At 43.8% G+C, this 21,192-nt stretch overlaps 1 protein-coding gene across 1 annotated transcript in view; it reads right to left on the bottom strand.

Moving 5' to 3' along the window:
- The window catches only part of CRY1 (cryptochrome circadian regulator 1), a 35,096-nt gene extending 16,157 nt beyond the window's left edge, over nt 1-18,939 (bottom strand). The window contains exon 1 of the mRNA XM_052668596.1: nt 18,587-18,939. Within this exon, the coding sequence (XP_052524556.1) occupies nt 18,587-18,744 (158 nt within the window). The 5' untranslated portion in view covers nt 18,745-18,939. The remainder of the gene's footprint in view (nt 1-18,586) is intronic.
- Nucleotides 18,940-21,192: the final 2,253 nt, after the last annotated feature.

Here is a 21,192-nt window from a genome sequence, read left to right as displayed (position 1 = left end):
AATCACGTGCTGACCAGGGCAGCTGCTAAGTTTTGTGCATGCATGTGTCACTGGATTCCCCACCATCAACCAAAAGCGATACCCTGAGAGGCAAAGGAGAGTCTTTCCTGCTGGAGGCCATCATTCCTATGAGGATCTGCCACACCATCACTACATGTAGGTGGCACAACAGCTTAAGACCAACAGAGGGGCAACACTGCCAGAGTGGCTCTGGGGATGTGGCAGCACAGGTACAATTATGTGGAGATGCCCACTGAGCTGCATGTGCCCCGTGTGGTACCAAGACCGGGCATCCACCAAACAGGACCACCAAAACACCTATTTCACAGAGCAGACTACAAAAAAAATAACCCATTGCAATTAAAATGCTATAAACTATAAGATATAACATACACAACAGTTGTAAACCCACTGAAAACTGTGAAAGACGACTTGTCTCCCCTCTTACATTATTAAGAGTTTTTACAATAGATAAGTGATGACTAACAATTTTCCCTTAAAAAGTTGGAGGTAATGTATGAAAAAAATAGTATGCACATGACCAAGAACTGCCAGAAATGTATGGCTCACTTCACCTGAAAGGGTAACATAAGCAAGTGACAGAGGAAGCAGGTGTGTAAGAGCACAGCAGCTTCTTTTCTGACAACTACGTTATGTGTTTAATGGCAGGAAGAAAAAATGATGCCCAATTCTCTCACTTTGCTAAATTTTCATCCGAAAAAGCCTCCAAGGCAGTTAGACAACGAAGAAAGATATGCTCTGTCTAAAAAGAAACATCTGTATAAGAAGTCATTTTAATATTAGATTCCAGACTAGAATTGCATACGCTTCTACTTAAAGAGAATGCGGGCCCTAAGTTTGTAAGCCAAAGTAGCTTCCAGGCCTACTCTAGAAAGTACAGAGTGTTGTCATACAGAGTTGTTGTCATTTTTGTTTTAAACTTGGAATCACAGTTCTTATCATGAATTTTGTCCATTTCAATCTTTCTCAGTCTTGCTTCCCAAGAATATACATGTTGACAAATTTTTCACAGACCCCCACTACAAACACAAGCATTAGTGTCCCAGGTGGCTTTGGAATGCTACAGGAGATTTATTTCTGATTTTAAACTTCAAATCACAGAACATAGGGGAAAGGTGTTAAAGGAAACTGACCAAATAAAATGCTCACAGCTATTTCAATGCAAAAAACTCTCAGGAAATCATTTTTTCCTATCCTATCTACATCTCACTTCCCCCTGTTTTCTCAACCCACCTTCTTCCTAACAAACCACAGCATACAACTTTAGTCTGGACTGACACAAAATCCTATTCAAGAAGATTACATGCACTGACCCAGTCTTCAATTCACATCCAAGGTCCCTAAACTTGCCCTTAATACCATTTAATCTCTATTTTGTTGGTTTTCCAAATCTTCTCTACTATCCCTACTATCTCTCTCCATAAAACTTTCATGTATGTAAAAAACCAACAGTCTAGACTGGAGTTGTCAAATACATGGAGGAAGAGAGAGAGGGGAGCTGGGGGGGAGGAGGGAAGAAATTACACACCCTGCTATCTCCTCTCACCCAAACAAAAACAGAAGCAAACCAAGTCCTAGCTTAGGCTGCACGACTGTCACTGAGAACACACTGTTCGGAGATAAAGACCAAATTAAGCCCTAGCGACCCTGTGGTATTTGTAGTAACAGCAGTGCAAAAGAACACTGCTTTTGAACTGGAGAACAAGGGTTCAGTTTACAGCAAATGATTATTCAGAATGATCGTGCAATTTATTAAGCCTATTTGAACCTTCCATCTGGTCCAGATGTTTTTAACAAGATGTGCTGCAAGTGATGAAACTAATCTATTTTGTTTTCACCAACCATATTCATGCAATACCACATCTGAAGGGCATTTTCTCATTAAAATTTGAGAAATTTTATTAAAAAAACCCTTTATGCAGGTTTTCTGTTGTTTTTTATTATTATTATTATTATTATTTTTATTTACTTACATAGAGGCTGTGGCACCTCTTCTATGAAGAAAGGTTGAGGGAACCGGGCTTGTTTAGCTTGGAGAAGAGAAGGTTCCTGGGAGACCTCATTGTGGCCTTCCAGTGCTTGAAGGGAGCATTGAACAGGAGGGGGAATGGCTGTTTACAAGGGGGGATAGCAATAGGACAAGGGGGAATGGTTTTAAACTGAGACAGGGGAGGTTTAGGTTAGACATTAAGAGGAAATTCTTCACTCCCAGGGTGGTTACACACACTAGAACAGGTTGCCCAAGGAGGCTGTGGATGCCCCATCCCTGGAGGCATTCAAGGCCAGGCTGGATGTGGCTCTGGGCAGCCTGGTCTGGTGGTTGGTGACCCCGCACATAGCAGGGGGGTTGAAATTAGATGATCACTGTGGTCCTTTTCAACTCAAGCCATTCTATGATTCTGTGATTTTCCTTGCTCAATTAGAAGCAGTAACTTAAGAAGGCTCATTTCTAGGCATGACCACCACTAATAAATTTGCAGTTGAATCAACAACTCATCATGACCTCAGTACCCATCTTTTTCACATGTACAGAAGTTCGATTAAAGGCATGCTAACATCTAGTTTTAGATGGGCACAAATTACTTTGAATTTAAAGTTCTACATTTCAGGATTCCTGCTTTTATCTAACATGCACTTACGTGAAAGGAAGCTGACAGTCATACCAGCTCCAGCAACAAACTCTAAGCCCATTGCTTTCCTTAATATTGGCATATATAAAGCATTATAATGCACCCCTTAACAAATCAATGTTCCATTGATAACGTACACATGTATGTCAGGGAAGGAGTAATAAGGTATCTACAACATGCACCTCCCTCATATTAAGCAAACAAAAAACACTAGAACATTAATTGTCAGCACTCTACACACTGTTACAGTGCATCATTATGGGATCTGGAAAGAACAGTTACAGAACTACTTTCCAGGTTCCACTTTGAATGGTAGCACTTGACTACACGTGAGCATGGTGGTTCTGAAGAACCAACTCCATGCATGAGTACAATGCAGGACAGCAAGATGCAGGCATTTTCCTCAACTGCAGGCATCTAAACAGAACTGGGAGCAGCACTCTAGGACAGACAGCAAACCTATTTGAGTTTTCTCACCAAAACCATCAAAAATATGTTCCCTCTTCAGCTTAACATACTTCAAAATTAGTCTGTGAACTGGAATGAGCATGAAACCCTCTAATCTCATTAAAAAGTAATCTCTCTTCAGTATATGAACTCCTGGAGCAAAGTTTCCTAACACCAGCTTTGAAGTAACAGTTACTAGGCTTGAACTTTATTATACTTCTGTCCCCAAGTGTGGCAATTAGGAGCTATTTAAATAAATCGCTCCCTATAGTAACAGGTCACGTGTTCCTGAGTGCAATCTGAAACAACTTTGTCCTCTAAAAGTGAGAAAGCACTTCCTTTACCACTTTGACTAAATATAAGAAGCGCACAACCTAACTTAGTTAAAAAGGCTGAACAGATTACTTCAGCAGGTAAGAGCATCAACCCACGTTTCTTCAGCTGAACCGAGCTGGAAGCAGGAAGGGGCTGACATGAACTAAAACTTGTTCCATTCCTCAGTCGCTAAATATTTTACCTATGACTGCACAAATTCCAGCAATCCATCCAAAATACTGTTGAACCAGTATTTCCGAATGCCTCCTTTCTAACCAACAGTTGTCAGGCCAAGTCCTTAATTTCCATCTCTCCAACAAAGAAAAGCAGTGTCACACAAGAGATCTGCAGCGCAGTGGCATTCAGTCACCACTTAGGCTTTGTCTCTCAGCACTACATTTTGCAGCCTAGTGGTCACTGCCTTTATTTTCCTATTCAATTTTTCTTCAGCTTTTCTATCAGATGCCGCTTTCATAAAGAATGGGGATCAATAAAAAGAAATATTACACACTGCAGAGCATCAACCACACCTTTCTATTTGAATGAGTACAGTTTGCAGCATTAGGCTCCGATCGCATTAACAGATCGTGTGAACATGTACCTTTACGCATGGAGAGAGATTTGGCCTTTCATACACATCTTCTGTTTTTCCCTACGCTCAGTTGGATCATTATGAAATTCCAGTATCACTTAGGTAAACACACTTCTCCGATTAGCTTCTACAAGGTTTCATCTAATACTGCAACTGTAAAACACTGAGAAGTACCTCAAATTTGATATACTTAATATTTTATCAGTGCGTTTTCCTGTTTACCACTAACCAACGCATCTTAAGACAGTGCAAGCAGTATATTCTTATGAAACCATAAGAAGATTAAGCTCAGACAGGATTTAATTGTTATGTACACTCCACAGCATCCTTTGGCAGCTTGCCATAGCAGTATTTTCCTGTTACCAAATCAAGGTCACATAGAGGCACATCTTATTATATTACGTTGTTTCAATGAATACAGTATATGACTTAATTTCCCCAAAAGATACACAGTAATACCTTTGCTAGTGTGCTTATACACAAAAGCAAGAAAAAGTTGTCTTTATTCAACAGGGGATACAGAAGTGAGCTGGCCACAGAGCTAACTAATCTCCTTCAGATTTGCCCTATAGACAGCAGAGAAAGAATGGCTCCTTCACAGCGTAACTCCGGGCTTCAGCGCCTTTCATAACTTGGTATGAGCTGATCCGTGCACGGACCAGGAACTGCAGCGCTGGCCTTTTTTCTTCTGGGATTGACAACTGCTATTATCTCTAAGCCAAAGCAAAGCAGTGATGAATGAAGGAGACAAGATGCACCCAAGCCCAAGTAGAGCTGTGGTATGCATAACTGATGTGAAATAAGCTCTTAAAGAAAAGCAAACAACACAACGACACATTAAACTCTTCAGAAAAGGTTGAAAGAAGGGGTTTCAAACAGTAAGTATTGCTTTATAGTGGTTAACCTCAGCACATGTTCAAGTTGAGTCCTTCTCAGTGGATCTTCTGGAAGCTAAGCAGCAAAGACCATCTCATCAGGTTGGACATGAGCCAGCAGTGTGCACTTGCAGTCCAGAAAGCCAACAGTATTCTGGGCTGCATTAAAAGAGGGGTGGCCAGAAAGGAGAGGGAGGTGATTGTTCCCCTCTACACAGCTCTTCTGAGTCTCCATCTGGAGTACTGTGTCCAGGTCTGGGGCCCCCAGTACAGGAAGGACATGGAGCTCTTGGAGCGGGTCCAGAGGAGGGCCACTAAGATGATCAGAGGACTGGAGCACCTCTTCTATGAAGAAAGGTTGAGGGAACTGGGCTTGTCTAGCTTGGAGAAGAGAAGGCTCCAGGAAAACCTCACTGTAGCCTTCCAGTGCTTGAAGGGAATATATAAAGAGGACAAGGAATGGCTGTTTACAAGGGCGGATAGTGATAGGACAAGGGGAATGGTCTTAAACTGAGATATTAGGAGGAAGTTAGACATAAGGAGGAAATTTTTCACTCCCAGGGTGGTGACGCACTGGAACAGGTTGCCCAAGGAGGCTGTGGATGCCCCATCCCTGCAGGCATTCAAGGCCAGGCTGGATGTGGCTCTGGGCAGCCTGGTCTGGTGGTTGGCGACCCTGCACATAGCAGGGGTTTGAAACTCAATGATCATTGTGGTCCAGGCCATTCTGTGATTCTATGATCTCACATGCGGAGTTGGGTGGAACTACAACTACAACATGCAATATCATTCTATTAAATAAAACAACAAAATAATTTGAATCTAATCCAGCTTACGCTAAGACACAGATCTTCTATTTCCTTCCATACCATTCTCATTAATTTCTTCACAAGTGAGCTACCTTTTCAAAGGTAGCACTAGCCAAAGGAAAGGAGTACACAAGAGATGTCCTGTCAAAGGTGTCCTTATTCAAGAGACATGCATAACCTCCTCAAAAGCAACCTATATTTGGCTCCTATTTTGCGATCCCTACTTCACAGCAAATAGCATATCTAGTCTTTGTAAAGATCTGGATCTGAGCTCCACACTTAAAGAACACCCATTACTCATCCAGACTCATTCCCATTTAACAAGCAACAAGCAACTCAAATTACTTGTTACAAAGGTCAGCTTTCTGGTGATAAGAGATGATCAGGCTCACAGTTCAAGTCTCTTCTCTACAGTCTTCCACTCTAACATATGTACTCTGTGTTCACTTTTCTCCAGCTTCATAATCCCAATCTGCTGAAGTCCTCATGACTTAATTCCTTATGCTGACTCTTTTTAGAATGAAACTACTTGGTTCCATAGAAGAAAAGTCAGGAGCAAGCAGCTATATCTGCAATGTGGACAGCTGAGGAAATAGAACCTAAAAGCAAACTATAAAATGTAGCTACTTGACAGTACAGACATGTTCACACTTAAATAAACTTACAGCTCCCTATTCTCATGTACCCACATAGCCTTATTTAAATGAGCTGCTCATAAGGCTTCATGTAATTAAACCAGAGCCGGCCTTATTTTTATTCCTGTCACTAAATAAAGTAGTTCAGTCACATTACTCTCCAGAATCCACGCTGTCTATGAGAAAATAACTGCCAAGGCTCGTTTCAAAAGAATAAGAGAGACTGAAGCTCCAGCAAGGCACCGTCCCGCAGCCTGATTCAGAAGGACAAGTCCCATACTGAGCCTCACTTTAACAGAATTTTTAAAACTTCCCTTACATTGAAGTAAGCTTTATAAGGTTACAAGTATTGCTAATAAGATTTTATAAATTTTACCAGAAAAAGAAACAGCGAGTAAAATAAATATATTTCTCAACTACACCATATAAATCACAAGTCTCTGGTTTCCCATACCAGAACAATTTATTATACCAATTAGATAGATTAAGGATAGAGATGAAGTCAACTAACATACACAAGAATTAGCAGAATGCTTGGAAGACAGAAAATATCTGAATTTCTTCATCAAAAGCAACCAGATTTCACCTATTGCTGGCCTCATGCTGGTCAGCCATTCAGCATCATCCTCACTTCCCACTGCTACTCCAATGAACCAGCATGGCCAAAAGCTTCTGAACAGGTTGTTGAAAACTGAAATCTCATCTAAATACAAGGTAAATAAACAGAAATCTTCTCACATTTCTAAGAAAAAAAAAAAACACAGGAAGAATCTACATTTTTAAGAAACATCAAAAGCCCCATCTAATACTGCAACTGTAAAACACTGAGAAGTACCTCAAATTTGATGTTTAATATTTTATCAGTGCGTTTTCCTGTTTACCACTAACTGACGCATCTTAGACAGTGCAAGCAGTATATTCTTATGAAACCACAAGAAGCCCCAAATAACAGATTTATGAAGCTGCCCAAATTCAGAAATATTCTTTTGCGTCCCCAGCTCTCTCCTTTATGAGGAAGCAATGGTTCCCTTCACTCCACAGGGGCCTTACATATCAAAGTCAGAAACTGACAAAAAGAATGCACTGAGCTCAGTAACGTAAGCGCTGGCATACAAAACCAAAACACAGTTCATGGGATAATAGCTGAAATAATACAATCGAGTAACATCAAGCTAAACATGTAGATAAACACTATCCAACCTGCCTGTTGGTTTAGGACCAACACCAAGGACAAGGACCAACATGTAATACTTCAATTAAAGAAACTGAATTTAATTCATCTAAATTAAGTTACTGCAGCATCCACTTAACTGTACTACATCACTAAAAAGTTATAGTCAACTATCTCTCAAGAAGATGGTTCAGATGAATTATTTTATGAAAAATGCAGTCTTTATAAGAACTGTTTTTTTTTCTATTTTAGCTGTCTACCCATTGCTTTCATTCGAAGCAAATGAATTGCCAAAGAACAACACTATCATTGATTCTTGACTGTAGAAAGAATAACGGCAGACAGCTGGAAAACAAATCCTCCACACTATCAGTTTTTTCCAGTTTGCTTGTGCCAGGTTCAGAATTAACAGCACCACAGAAGATGCAGAAGGGAGCGCTGCCAATGTAAACACACAAATGGGAGGCACAGGACGGGACGCTCTAAACCCACCTTCCCAAAAGTGGAAAACTTTCAATGAAGACAAAGCGCTTAAAAACCAAGAAGTACAGTGAAATATCAAGCAAACTGCTGGCATTCCAGGAAGGAGATGCCTCTCTTAAGAAACTATGTAGTATTTTTTTTGCTTTAAAGCTGTTTCCATAAAAGAAAATGATAGGGGAACATTCGTAGCCTCTGAACTAAAAACTTGCTTAATCACCACTGATGAGTATTATTGCTATGCAGAGCCTCGCACAAGAGATTTTCCTTCTTCACTGGAGGTCAAACTGAAGGAAAAACAAACCTTATTTGCTTTAATCCCCACACTTCAAGGTGAACGGAAAAAGATAAGGAGGGAAGAAAGAAACAAAAAGAAGCCTCCGAACTCCGCAGCTTCCATTACTGCATTGCTCATAACCTGATCATTTCCTTATGCCGTTTGTAAGAACATTTCAGTATGAATCAACAAAAATAGTTTCTTAAAGTAGGTCGTTGCTGCAGCAACCAGTTGGCTGTTTGGACTACTCCCTGCCACAATGACCTACTTTTCTAGTTATATGTAACTGTTATAGTAGGAGCTGTAATTCTAGTTCACTTCCGAAGGGTTGCGAGAGGATTTATAACTTGCAGTTGAACTTTATTCCTAACAAAGACAGATAAAAGCTGTGAGCGTTTACCAGAAGCAGATGGGTTCTGTTCCTACGTTGTATTTAGAAGCGCTGCCACCAAAAGGTTAAACGAAATCTAATACTCAAAAAGCACCGAGCCAATATGCAAAACTGGGAGCTGACAAAAAATAGAAAGGGAAGCTGTCAGAACGAACAGCTACTTGTGAATTACGTGTTCCAAGGCAGCGCCAATGTCTGGCAGCACTCTTTCTATGTAGACAGGCTGCTCAGAAACTAATAAACTCCATCTAGAGCTGTGATTAAAGATCATTTTAAATCTGCACAAAAGGCAAAAAACTTCTGTCAATGACAGGTTAACCAGTGCATTTCTGAACCTTATTCAACCCTGCAGGAAGGGTGCAGTAGGAACATACAAGGATACAACCAAACCCAGGAACTAACACTGAAAAGACTTAACTCCCTGCTTGCTGTTGCCATGGATGGGCATTATCCTTACAACAAAGGAAAAAAAGATTACCGGTACTCCACTGAACTGTATCCTAACCTCGAGGAGAAAACAAAGATCATCTTTGTAGTGCTAAGCTCACAGAGATTCACATTTCAATGACACTGACTTGCACAGAGGTATTTTTGATCAGCCTATATAACTCCAAGTTCAAAAGCTTACGCTCAAGTTATATTTTATGAGGTAAGCACAAGAAAATATCACTTTCAAGGGGAAGTCAACACAATCTAACAAAAGGCAAACTATGTATTACCACCCAGCACATCTTAATTAAAACCTCAGTTAGTAGAAAGGTTCTGACACACATCTCTCATACTACAAATGCAAGAAAACAAAGCACATGCACCACATTCCTCCAAAGGCTACTTTACCTTAAGTTGTCTTAAACATTTTAAGTTCAGAAGGATGAAAACCAGAACCGATGACAGCAGCTCTGCAAGTGGAAAAGTTCTTGAATTTTCTCTAAACCTTCATTTTTGGAACAAATCACACGTAATGATTGTACTCCTGCAAATATTATTCTCCTCAAGCAGAGCATTAAAGAAATAGAATATAAATATTTATTTACCAGCACACTGGATGAGCAGTACAACAGCAGCCAGAGCATCTGCAAAGATAGGATTCTGGAAGAAGGATGTAGCAGTAAAAGATAAAAATGTAAAATCATTAAAAAAAAAAACAAACAAAAAACAACAGAAAGGCTGTTGCTGCAAGAGCAGCATCTGATCACTAGTAATGCTGCTCAGGTTGAAAGCCTGACCTCCACTGCCAAAACTGCAAGGTCTGTTGTGCTGTCTCCTATAGCAGAATCACAGAACTCTGGTAAGACTGTCAGTAAACGCAGAACTGAAGAAGATTTCTTTGGCAAACTAACAAGCCTCAGAGCTGGCAGTTAAAAAAAGTACAGTGGGGATGTCATGAATGTCACCCGACAACTATTCATGAGAAACAAAACCAAAATGCAACCTCACCTCCATCCAAAGACCCCTCTGAAACTTGGATGACAAAGATATTTTATTTTAAAAGCGCATCTCAACTTTTCAATTTATTGTCATGCCTCTCCCTTGAGAGCAATAAGGAAAACACATCCATCTCTGCTAAAAGCTGTGTTATTCTCTTTGTATATTTAAGACAGTTTTAAGAGACAGTCACTGAAACCCAACCAGACACATAAATACACTCATAGAATAAGCCATTTGTTTATTCCCAAAAATGGGAAATGTGAGAAGAGGGGAAAAAAAAAAAATAGATCTCTTGATACCATGGAATTTATTAGCAAAAATCAAACCTTCAGCTCAGAGGAAACTCACAACAGATCACCACAAAGATTTTTCTCCATTCTTCAATTCATCCAATGTACTGGAGAACAAATATAAGCTATTTTTAAGGTCAGCTGCTCTATGAGCTGGAGTGCCACAGTTCTTTAAACATTTCTCCTGTACTTCAGAACCGCAGAGATTGCAAAACTGAGATAAGCTTGCCATGGTGGTGCAGTGCATAGCATAACTGTGACTGACACCACGCTCAGCATGAAGCGGCCTACATGGAAGAGTTACCTATCAGTGTACTTGTTTTTCCCCTATAACAGCTGCCGTCTCACTTTTCTCTTGATCCTTCTTCTGCTATTCCAACACAAGACAAGCAGCAGTTTATCCTTTACCTACAAGCTAAGCATAGCATTGGCAGCTTCATTAAGAAAAAGAAAAAGTTCCACAACTGCTGGCACACATAGGCTATCTACTGCAAAAAGAATCAACACATTTCCCAGACCATGGGTTCCACACTTGGGAAAAGGCATCACATGGTCAGTACTTCCTTCTAGCACTTGCACATTTACTTTACATTTTACATTTACTTGCACAACCCAAGCTGCAGGACATCAGGTGCTTGATGTAGCACCTAGCTCCACACATTACAGAATACAGCAGATAACAGCCAACATAGTTACCAACCAAACTTTTCAAGTGCAAACATGATGAAAAAGATAACAAAAATCTGAGTATTCATAACAGGACCTGTTTCTAAGTAGCTCATGTCATAGGTATTTCCTCTCTGTTAGCAAAGAATCAATAACAATCCACATTCATGTTTTACAGCTTCCACATTTGAGCTTCCGGATCTTTTTTCCCCACCCACCCAATATTTCTGGTTTTCATTTGTAAAGGACAGGAGTTTGTATCCTGGGAGGAATCAAACCCACAGCACGAGAACTTTGCAGCTTTCCCTTTTTGTGGGTGCACAAGCCACAGGCATACAAACTCACGCTGCAAGATGTATGTGACTGAACAGGAGAGGAATCAAAGAACATGGAGGTAATGGAAGTTTTCAAAGCAGGTCCTGACTTCCTGACAGGAAGAAGCAATGCAGAACTCAAAAGCTCAAAAGCAAACATGACATGCTCATCACTTCAGAAATCAGATTTGCCGGAAATAGTTACTATCCTGATCAATGTCCAACTGACAAAGTCCCTTCCCTCTCTGGTACTTTGAACAAGTTCCATCCCATAGCAACAAATCTGTTGCGTTAGCACTTTTCAAGAAATCATAACCAGCAGTTTTGATACTTGAACTGTTTCCTGAAGTCACAGTATGAAATCCCTATTTCCTACTCAAGACAGTCAATACAGACAATCAGATCTTTCAAACACTAATGCAAATTAGAAAGAAAATAGATCTCAGTTCACCATTCAAGAAGAAAAAAAAAAAATGCATATTTTAGTAAGTTACGTCAACTGTAACTCTGCTACTGTCCCCAGCAACACCTACAAAGCTAACATTTTCTTTAAACTGTGAGCAATTAGAGTGCTCATAACTGCTCCAGAAGTATACAGACTCTTGCTGCACTTGTCTCCATTTACACACTCAAAACATAACTCTGCAATACTGACCTATTTTCCCTGGTCCTTTCTGCACTATCCTTCAGTACCCTTTCTCCCTGTGAAAAGCAACAGTCACATGCACATTAAACTCCAAAGTAATGGAAGTGACTGCTTAAAGATGACCTGAAAAATATATGGAGGCTTTGGGGTCAGAAGAACATTGCAATTATAGTTCACCCGTTGTCCTAGATTGCAAAGAACCTGAAAGCCACAAGTACATGGAAGCACATGAACTAACCATGCCCCACGTTTAGAGCTGTGAAAACTTAAAGAGTGTTTCACCAAAATACCCCACAGTTCATACCATGCTAATCAAGTCCTCTCTAGGTGTAACCACAGGAACTGCTATCAAATCTGCTAAAAGGTAATATGCAACATACTAAGCCTATAAAACACAAAGCCACAAACTCTACATGGCTTATACAACCAATCCAGGCTTTAACTGACTTCTGCCTTTTGAGTCTGCTATGGGAACACTAGAATCACAAGAAGCCCTGAAGTGAAGGGTTTCTTTCAGTATACAGATTAATACATTACAGACCTCAGTGCCACTTCTACACTGAAAAAACGGCTGACTTCACCAGCAGCTTGACCTTCCTCCCATCTCTCGTTATATAACTGACCTGAAAGCCTGCCAGGAACTGAGTGGGTATGGAAGAGAACCACTTTCCTTGAAAATAAGGCTTTCATTCTGTAGATTAGCTGTCATAAATGAAATGGTTCAGGTGGCACAATATGAACAGCTCTCCTGCAATATTTGCATAATGAAATACGTTTCAAGACTATCTGCTATTTGTAGCATTTAAGACATTTTTCACAGGCTGGAGGGAAACACACTTTCTTACATGAAAATTTAAGACAAAGGAAAAAATTGTCTTCAAGAACTGATGCAGAAATCATTGATAATGATACATGTTTATCAGTTAAAAACAAATCTGTATTCTTGACTGCATAAAAAAGCTGTCTGCACAGATAGCACTTGAGTGTGGTTTGTCATCCTCTCCTTTCCATGATCAGAGGAAATAGCAGCACAAGCTACGCTACACCTGGGGAAATGGCTGCAAGTTGTACCAGAGGAGGTTTAGGTTGGACATGAGGAGAAACTTTTTCTCTCAGAGTGGTCAGGCACTGGAATGGCTGCCCAGGGAGGTGGGGGAGTCGCCGACCCTGGCAGTGTTCAAGAGGCGCCTGGATGAGGAGCTACGAGATATGGGTCAGTTTGTGGTAGCAGTGGTAATGGGAGGATGGTTGGACAAGATGATCTTGCAGGTCCTTTCCAACCTTGTGATTCTAAGCTACAGACACATTACCTCCCCCTAATCAAGTAAAGAATTCAGTTTATTGATACTTCAGTAAGACAAAAAAATTCTAGTCCCAAAGAAGACAAGTAATCGTATGGACTTGTTTCTAGAGCACATCTCCCTTGATCTCAATCACAAAGTCCATATGCTCCTATTACATATCAAGAATAATTTACTCAGATCTTCTCCTGCAGTGTTTAAACCTGTAGATCCATAGTATAAAACCAGGTCTCCAAAACTGCTTTACTTGAGGCATCAGATTCCTGCAAGATCCTTCTTGCAGCCACCAAGCACATTGTATAAAGGCTGACTGGAGTCCTCCTGGCCTAAAATCACCACCCAGAAAAAACAATGTATTGAGCACTTTATGTAAGATTTGGTTTGCAGTACCACCCGCTCTCCCCAGAGCAACCAGCACAGACTTGCCTCTCGGTTTAATAATAGTTACGTTACAGAATCTGGTGATACAAAGCTATTCACCATGAGAAACAGGCAAGCATAGGGTAATTTCTCAGCCAGCAGAGTTATTTCTCACCTTCTGATAGCACAATAAAAAAAATAATAAATTGGCTTTCTCCTCACACAGTAAGAAGGCCAGTACTTATTTTCAACAATAAAACTTCAAAGGGTGTCAACAAATGGAGACACCACAGAAGAAGTCAATAATCACCTTCTGAAAAACACCCAGTGGTTACCACGCACAGACGTCACAGGCTACAGTTACACTGTCATCTCCATCCCCAACCAAGCCATGGGAGGAAGGCAGCTGTCCCTCCCACTCCTGCCTCTCCACGGCTACCACCACCACCACCTTGTTGTGGCACAATCTAATCCGACCAAAAGCAGGCATTAAGCTGTCCTCGACAGCCCAATGAGCTAACCTGGTTCACTAGAGGGCTGCGCTGGCAGAGGGTGGAACCAGCCCTTTCATCAGCAGTGCGGGATTAAAGCTGCGAGGACATACGTCAGCACGGCTCAGTGACGTACTTTGCAAATTGCAGGACTAAATCATGGGACATTAAAAATTATAGAGGGAATCGCTGCACTGTGGGCATTTTTAAGGTAGATGCGCCCTTCTGGGAAAGAGGGTAGGTGGGCAATTTACAGGTAGGATGCAGAGTGTTTCCCCAGTCTAACAGGAGGTACCGTAATACTCTAACCTAAGCGAGTGACCTCTGAAAACAAATTACTACTCCAAAATAATAGACTTAGAAATCTACAGGTTAATCACCCTCAATTTAAAGGGCTGGCTGAACAAAAGTTCTGCAAGTTACGCACCAAACGGGCACCGATACAACCTGTTGAAAGGCACGACAGGTATGTCTGCAACAGAGCACGAAAACCCTGCTTCACCTGAGGACCTCGTAAACATGAGCTAGAGCAGCTGAGATCAGCTCATGTAAAAGGAACCTCAAGAATCTACAATATATATGTATAAACTAACATTTCTCCCAAGGCTGATGCACATCTAGCTTGGTATGAGAAGGACCACAAGTCTTGTCATCTATGTGTATACTTTAGACGACTGCCTGGATGTTCAGTATTTCATAAATCAAAGAGATTTTAATCCTAAGCGTCGGACCATGGAAACAGAGGGACATTCACTGAATCAGGCCTGTTTATTCTATGCGAGAGTGTTAGGAAAAAAACTGTCAATAACATTATTTTGAATGATTTCAGTATTAAACTGTACTCTGTCTGTGTATCTGTTCAGATAGGCAAAACCCACGTATCATTCTTTGTTAAATTTGGTGAAATGCTCGGTGTGGGAAAGCGAGTTTGTGTTTGCGTACCTGCTAAAACTGCTAGGGAGCATCCAGAGGGCAAACCACTTCCTTCATGACCTGAAACTATGGGCATATTCTCAAAACCAGATGTGAAGCACAGCAAACGTGAATCAATGTCTCAAAAAGATGCTCAAGTATTAAATTTCCAAAACAATCTTTGATTTCCATGAATGGCAGTGAATGTCCTGGAAATCAAACGTTTGTCTTGGTCTTCAGTTCGAGGTATAAGCATCAAAAACGATCACACCTCTTCCTTCTCCTAAATCAACAGGTCTAGCTGGCACAACAGCAACAAACTTAGCGAGATGTTGAACATATCAATATTCTCACTACTAGGTATATGAAACACCTTATTTCTCTTCTTCTAAAAAAGAAAGTTTTTGTCTCCAGGAATGATTAAATAGAGAAGCTCAAGGATTGGCAAGATTACATTATCCATGTTGTAAAATACACTACCATATCAAAAACATACACGCAGACTCAAAAAAACCAAACTAAAACCAGTCAATAATTAGCCAAAGTAAACCCTTATCCAGCAACTAACGGAATGTTTGCATTTCTTTTTCCATATTTTGATCAGGTGCCATTTTGTACAGAACTAGGGCTAAAGAAACCCTCCCCTCAATCATGTCGCTCACACGAGATTCCATTCTCCTTAGTACAGAAAAGTCTGCGAGAACATGCCAGCACATTTTTTCTTACATAGGTAATGGTTACTTGTTTGAGTATTTAAGCTACATTCTCTGCCTATTCTGCAGGCACAATTAGATGAACACTTGTGTCTGGTGCCAAAAGTTTAAGGGCAGTTATCAAAATCTGAGCAGTTTTCTATTTAGCATTTTTTCCCTAGCATTTCTCCATCGCCTTCTTCCTCATACTGGGTAACCACTCTCACACAAGACTTAGTCTGTGAATGACATAGGAGAACTCATTACACAGGAAAAGCATGTCTCAATGGAAGTACGTCATCAAGATTTATTTAACAGCTAAGAGAATGAACAGTAACAAGAAACTGAAGAGAACCAGAAAAATGAAACAAGTTGATGAAGGCCCTCATGTCTGTTACATAGCATTCATGATTTTAGAACAGGTAGGCTGCATGCCAGGAGAAAGGAGGTCAGTAAGGCCATGTGACTGCTTGGTAATTAGGCTTGCTCAATAGTGCAGTTACACAAAAATATTAGTTCATGAGTGTTACATGACTGTTTAAAGAGAAAAGTTCATCAGAAATGTATTCAAGGTTGCAAGATGTAAAACACATTTTCAAAATGAGCCACAACTGTTGAGTCTGCAGAGTAACAATATTGTTTCCAACAGAAAATAACCCCCCTGTTTTCCTAGCGTTCTTACACCATTTTCCTCATGTTCACTGTTAGTCATACCTCCAACAGACAAGAGTTTTGCTCAGGTCACTGGAACCATTAACTCAGCATAACATAAACTCTTGGTGTAAACCTACCCAAACCAACGAAAGATCACAGTAAAACTACTGCAAGAGATTAAATCTGACTCATCTTCCAAATGCTGAGAGATTGCTGCTCCTAATCTCAAACAATATGCATTTTTGACCAGTGCAACACCCTACAGCACAGATATGCAAGCATCTTGCCAACAGTCATCCAGTGACCAAGGAGATAAAATGTTTGGTTATCAATTACAAGTGCAGAACAAGACTGGCAAGCCAAAAAAATCGCATCATAAGTCTCGGGTGTGCATGCTATGAGAGTGTGCACTGCCATCAGTTAAAAATAGCTCGTTAAAACCACTGGAACCTAAAACGGACCCATTCCAAACTACTAAGCATTCATTTAAATATGATTTGATGGTGTTCATTCTAACAAACAAAGCTCTGTCAGTCACCTACTTCACAAAAATTAATGTATTTCTTCAGACTTGGGGGGGGGGGGGAGGGGGAAGGGCTTACAAAACTGGGCTATGAAAGCAGAGGGATCTTCTAGTCAAAGCCATGTACAGCACGTGCCCTGAGCTGCACAAGTCCCAGGAGGCTGTCTGAAAAGTGCTTGAGATAGCAGAGAGGAACTCACCCTCCTTCTGTAGGCCTCTGTTCATACAGAAAAAAGGAGTGGTGGTGGTGAGGGCTCCCCTCCAAAAAAAGAAAACAGAAAAATCTCTCTCTTCTAGAAACACCAAACCAAACAACAAAGAAAAACAATCCCCCTAGCCATCAATTGAAAAAGATAATTTTCTTCAAAAACAAAAGGCAGTGTAGAGACTGTGTCTTTTAGAACCCCAAAAACTGCAAAAGTGAACAATTTAGTCAAAGCAGATGAAGTGTTTTACACAAGGGTACTCAAGGAAGGCACTAGCTGAAGCTCATATTAAATGGCCACTGAAGAACCACGTCTGTAGCACTACAGACATGAGCTTCCTTTTGCTAAAATCCAAGTTCACGTTCTGTTTACAAGGGGGATAGTGATGGAACAAGGGGGAATGGTTTTAAATTGAGGCAGGGGAGGTGTAGGTTAGATTTTAGGAGGAAGTTTTTCATACAGAGGGTGGTAACACACTGCAACAGGTTGCCCAAGGAGGCTGTGGATGCCCCATCCCTGCAGGCATTCAAGGCCAGGCTGGATGTGGCTCTGGGCAGCCTGGTCTGGTGGTTGGCAACCCTGCACATAGCAGGGGGGTTGAAATTAGATGATCACTGTGGTCCTTTTCAACCGAGGCCATTCTATGATTCATACCTGTTCACCATTCACAGCTCACAGAACACAACCCAATGTCTTGTTGTTATGTAGTATTTCAGTTGCAAAACACATCAGAAGCCTATGAAGTATTCCTAAGACATGTGATTCCCTTAGCACCCAGGCCTGTTTCCATTGCCCAGAGTCTTTTAAAACTTAAGCACTGACCATACTTTGTCCATAAAGATCAACACTGCAAAGCATTAGGGCTCATTACGAGAAAGGGGTTCTTCCCTTCAAAACAAACAAAAAGCCACTGTGATAGAAATGTGTAATGGACCTCGGACATGGAAGAAATGATAACTGAAGTTATTAGTGAATGCTATGAGCCTTATTGTTGCCAGTGGAAGTGTCCATCCAGGAAAGGTTAACCTAAGAAACCTTAGTATTTCTATCCCCTGAAAACCAGAGACCGGACCACAAGTCGAATCCAAAGCGACAGAAGTCACGGGGTCCGAAACCATCCTCGAGGAGAACCAAGCGGAACCGAGCACGGAACCATCCCAACTCCGTCCCCGGTCATGACGTGGCGCAGTGCCGTCACGCCGCGCCCGCTCGGTCCGAGGCAGCGCTCAGCCCCGCGCCGCGTTCCCGACGGGACGGGTGGTGCCGAGCCCCGCGCTCACCGCGCGCGCACGGGGCCGCAGCCGCCGAGCGACGCCCGGAGCGCCCCACCGGGGCAGCCGTTACCCGCTCCTTATATGGCGCGCACGGAGCGTCCCTCGCCCCGCGCCGAGTCTCCCCGCACGGCCGCCCAGAGCTCCCCGCCCGCGGCCGGCCCCCACTCACCGCCGGCCCCCACTCACCGCCAGCGGTTGATGCCCACGTTGGAGGAGCCGGCGAACCAAGGGTCCAGGATGTAGACGCAGCGCACGGTGTCGGCGCCCCGGATGCACTCCCGCAGCGCCGGGTTGTCGTGGAGCCGCAGCCCCTTGCGGAACCAGTGCACGGCGTTCACCCCCATGCCGTGCTCATGGCCCGGCGCCCGGGCGAGCAGGGGGCGGCCGCCGCCCCGCGCGGTGCGGGGGGCAGAGCGGCGCGAGCGCTCTAGGATCCGGCGGAGGTGGCCACCCGACGGGGACGCATCACCCCGCGGAGCCCCGCGGCTCGGCGGGAGAGGACGGCTCGGGGACGGGGAGCAGCCGCGCGCTCTCCTCGTGCCGCGCCGCCGACGGCCGCCACCTCGCCGCTCGCCCTGTGACTGCGCCTGGGCTCCGCCGGGCGCTCCGCCCCGCCCCTCGCCGCCGATTGGCCGCCTCCGCCCCCACGTGACCGCCGGCCCTCACGTTTCTGAAGTGTGTTCGCTGCCGGCCGCGGCGGGAGGTGGCGCAGCGCGGCGGGATTCCCGCCCAACCTGGGCGGCGCGAGGGGGCGGCGGGGCGCCGGGCCGCTAGGCGCCTCGCGAAGGAGCTGCTGGCCCTCTGGGCGCGCGCCCGCCGACTGTTATATATCGCGCCCCGCGCGCTCCCGCTGAAGGCGGCGCGCATGCGCCGCGGTGCCGCGCTGCTCCCCTCGAGCGTCCCCCGCTTTCACCCTCACCCCTATCCCACCCCTCACGTCTCGCTGCGGGTCTGGCGGCACCGAGGCGGAGTACCGGTCCCCGCTCCGCCTCCCCCGTCCCCACCGACGGGCCGCTTATGTAATGCCTACGCAGCCAGCCCAGCCCGCACGGCACCCACCCCTTCCCCTCCCCCAGCGGCGATTACAAAACTGCCAAGTACGCGGGCACAGCGAGGCTGCCTGCTAGTTATTCGCAACGCGGTGTTTGTTTGTAAGGTTGGAACTTCTCTCTCCGAGCGGCTCGGAGCTCGGTCTCACGTCCCAGTCCCTGCCAGGGCTGAGGAGCCGAGCAGCGAGGCGGCAGTCCGCCGTCAGCTCCCCGCAGCCCTCCCTCGCGGGTTTCATAACCGCCGCTCCCCGAGCCGTGATCACTGCAGGCTGAGCGACAGCTGCAGTGTGCCAAGCCCTGGGATAAAGCACCTTCTGGCCGTACCTTCCTTGGTAGGCCGTTGGGCTGCGGGTCAGAAGTGTAAGGGAGGTGAAGAATATATTAATTAAGGTGTGTAAGCTCCAGAGGCTCTCTGAGCAAGGAGAGAAATAAAGCCATGGTTAATCAAGGATCTCACTCATCTCGCTGCTGTGCTCTCCTGCGAGTAACTTTCTGAAGGAGCTCTGTTTGCTAATTGGGCTCATTTAGTGCAGGCCACGAGAACAAAATCAAGAGGGAAGGGTCACAAAGGGAAAAGGATAAGACAACGGTGTGACATGATAGGAATTGAACATGAAGTACATACATCAAGTATACGATACCTTGTTTTAAGTAGTAGGAGTGCTCTTCAGGTCCCTGTTCTTAACATCACTGTATGCTGCTGTGGTACACACTGACCAACACTGACTGTGAAAGAGCAGCGCGGTGGAAAACAGCCCGAACTGGGCTCACAGAGCAGCCCTTCTGCAGTTCTCTCACACTTAGATCTAACACAGGCTACTGAATGTGACAACAGACAACAGAATGGTTTCCAGAGCCAACAGTGGCAGTTTTAATGCTCTGGAGGATACAAACATGCGGACCCCATGCTAATTTGAAAAACAGTAAAATCACAGAACGGTTTGGATTAGAAGAGACCTTAAAGATCATCTGCTTCCAACCCCTGCTGTGGGCAGGGCTGCCACCCCCCAGCTCAGGCTGCCCAGGGCCCCATCCAACCCGACCTTGAGTCTACAGAGATGGGGCACCCACAGCTCTTTGTGCAGCTGTGCCAGCACCGCATTGCCCTCTGAGTAAAGAATTTCTTCCTAACTAACCTAAATCTCCTTTTAGTTTAAAACTGGTCCTCCTTGTCCTATTGCTATCTACCTGTATAAAAAGTTGATCTCCCTCCTGCCTCGAAGCTCAGTAATTTATGTATGAAAGTGCTCACGTGTCTACGAGTAGAAATGGTTTGTGTGTCACTGATTTGTTTTCTAACTTCAGAAGAGATCCAAGGCAGACACAGCTCAAATCACCCACAGGAAGCAGATCCTCACCACCACAGCGTGTTCGGCTTCTGAAACACCACCAGCACCCCCTGCTAGCCCGATGACCACATCTATGAATTTCCTGCTTCATTCTGTAACAAGTGCAGCGATCACATGGAAAGACACGCACTGAGGTTACAGAAGCCTCCCCTAAAAGCATCAGCGTGCTTCTCCTCAGGAACCTGAGGTCATTTCCCATCACGGAGACCACGCAGCACATTCACCGCACTCTAAGAACAAAAAGCACCAAGACATCCCTTCTGCACGCTAAATCTGCAGCTGCAGGACGGCAAAGTCCTTGTTTACGGGAGAGATCCACACCCCACAGCCGCCCGCGTGCGCGCCATGGCGGTAGGGCGGCTCCGCGCGCCCCCCCCACACGCTATGGTACGTT

The sequence above is a fragment of the Tympanuchus pallidicinctus genome, unplaced genomic scaffold, assembly GCF_026119805.1.
Source record: "Tympanuchus pallidicinctus isolate F22 unplaced genomic scaffold, pur_lepc_1.0 scaffold8, whole genome shotgun sequence".
Lineage (NCBI taxonomy): Eukaryota > Metazoa > Chordata > Aves > Galliformes > Phasianidae > Tympanuchus > Tympanuchus pallidicinctus.
This window is presented reverse-complemented; position numbering and strand designations above follow the sequence as displayed.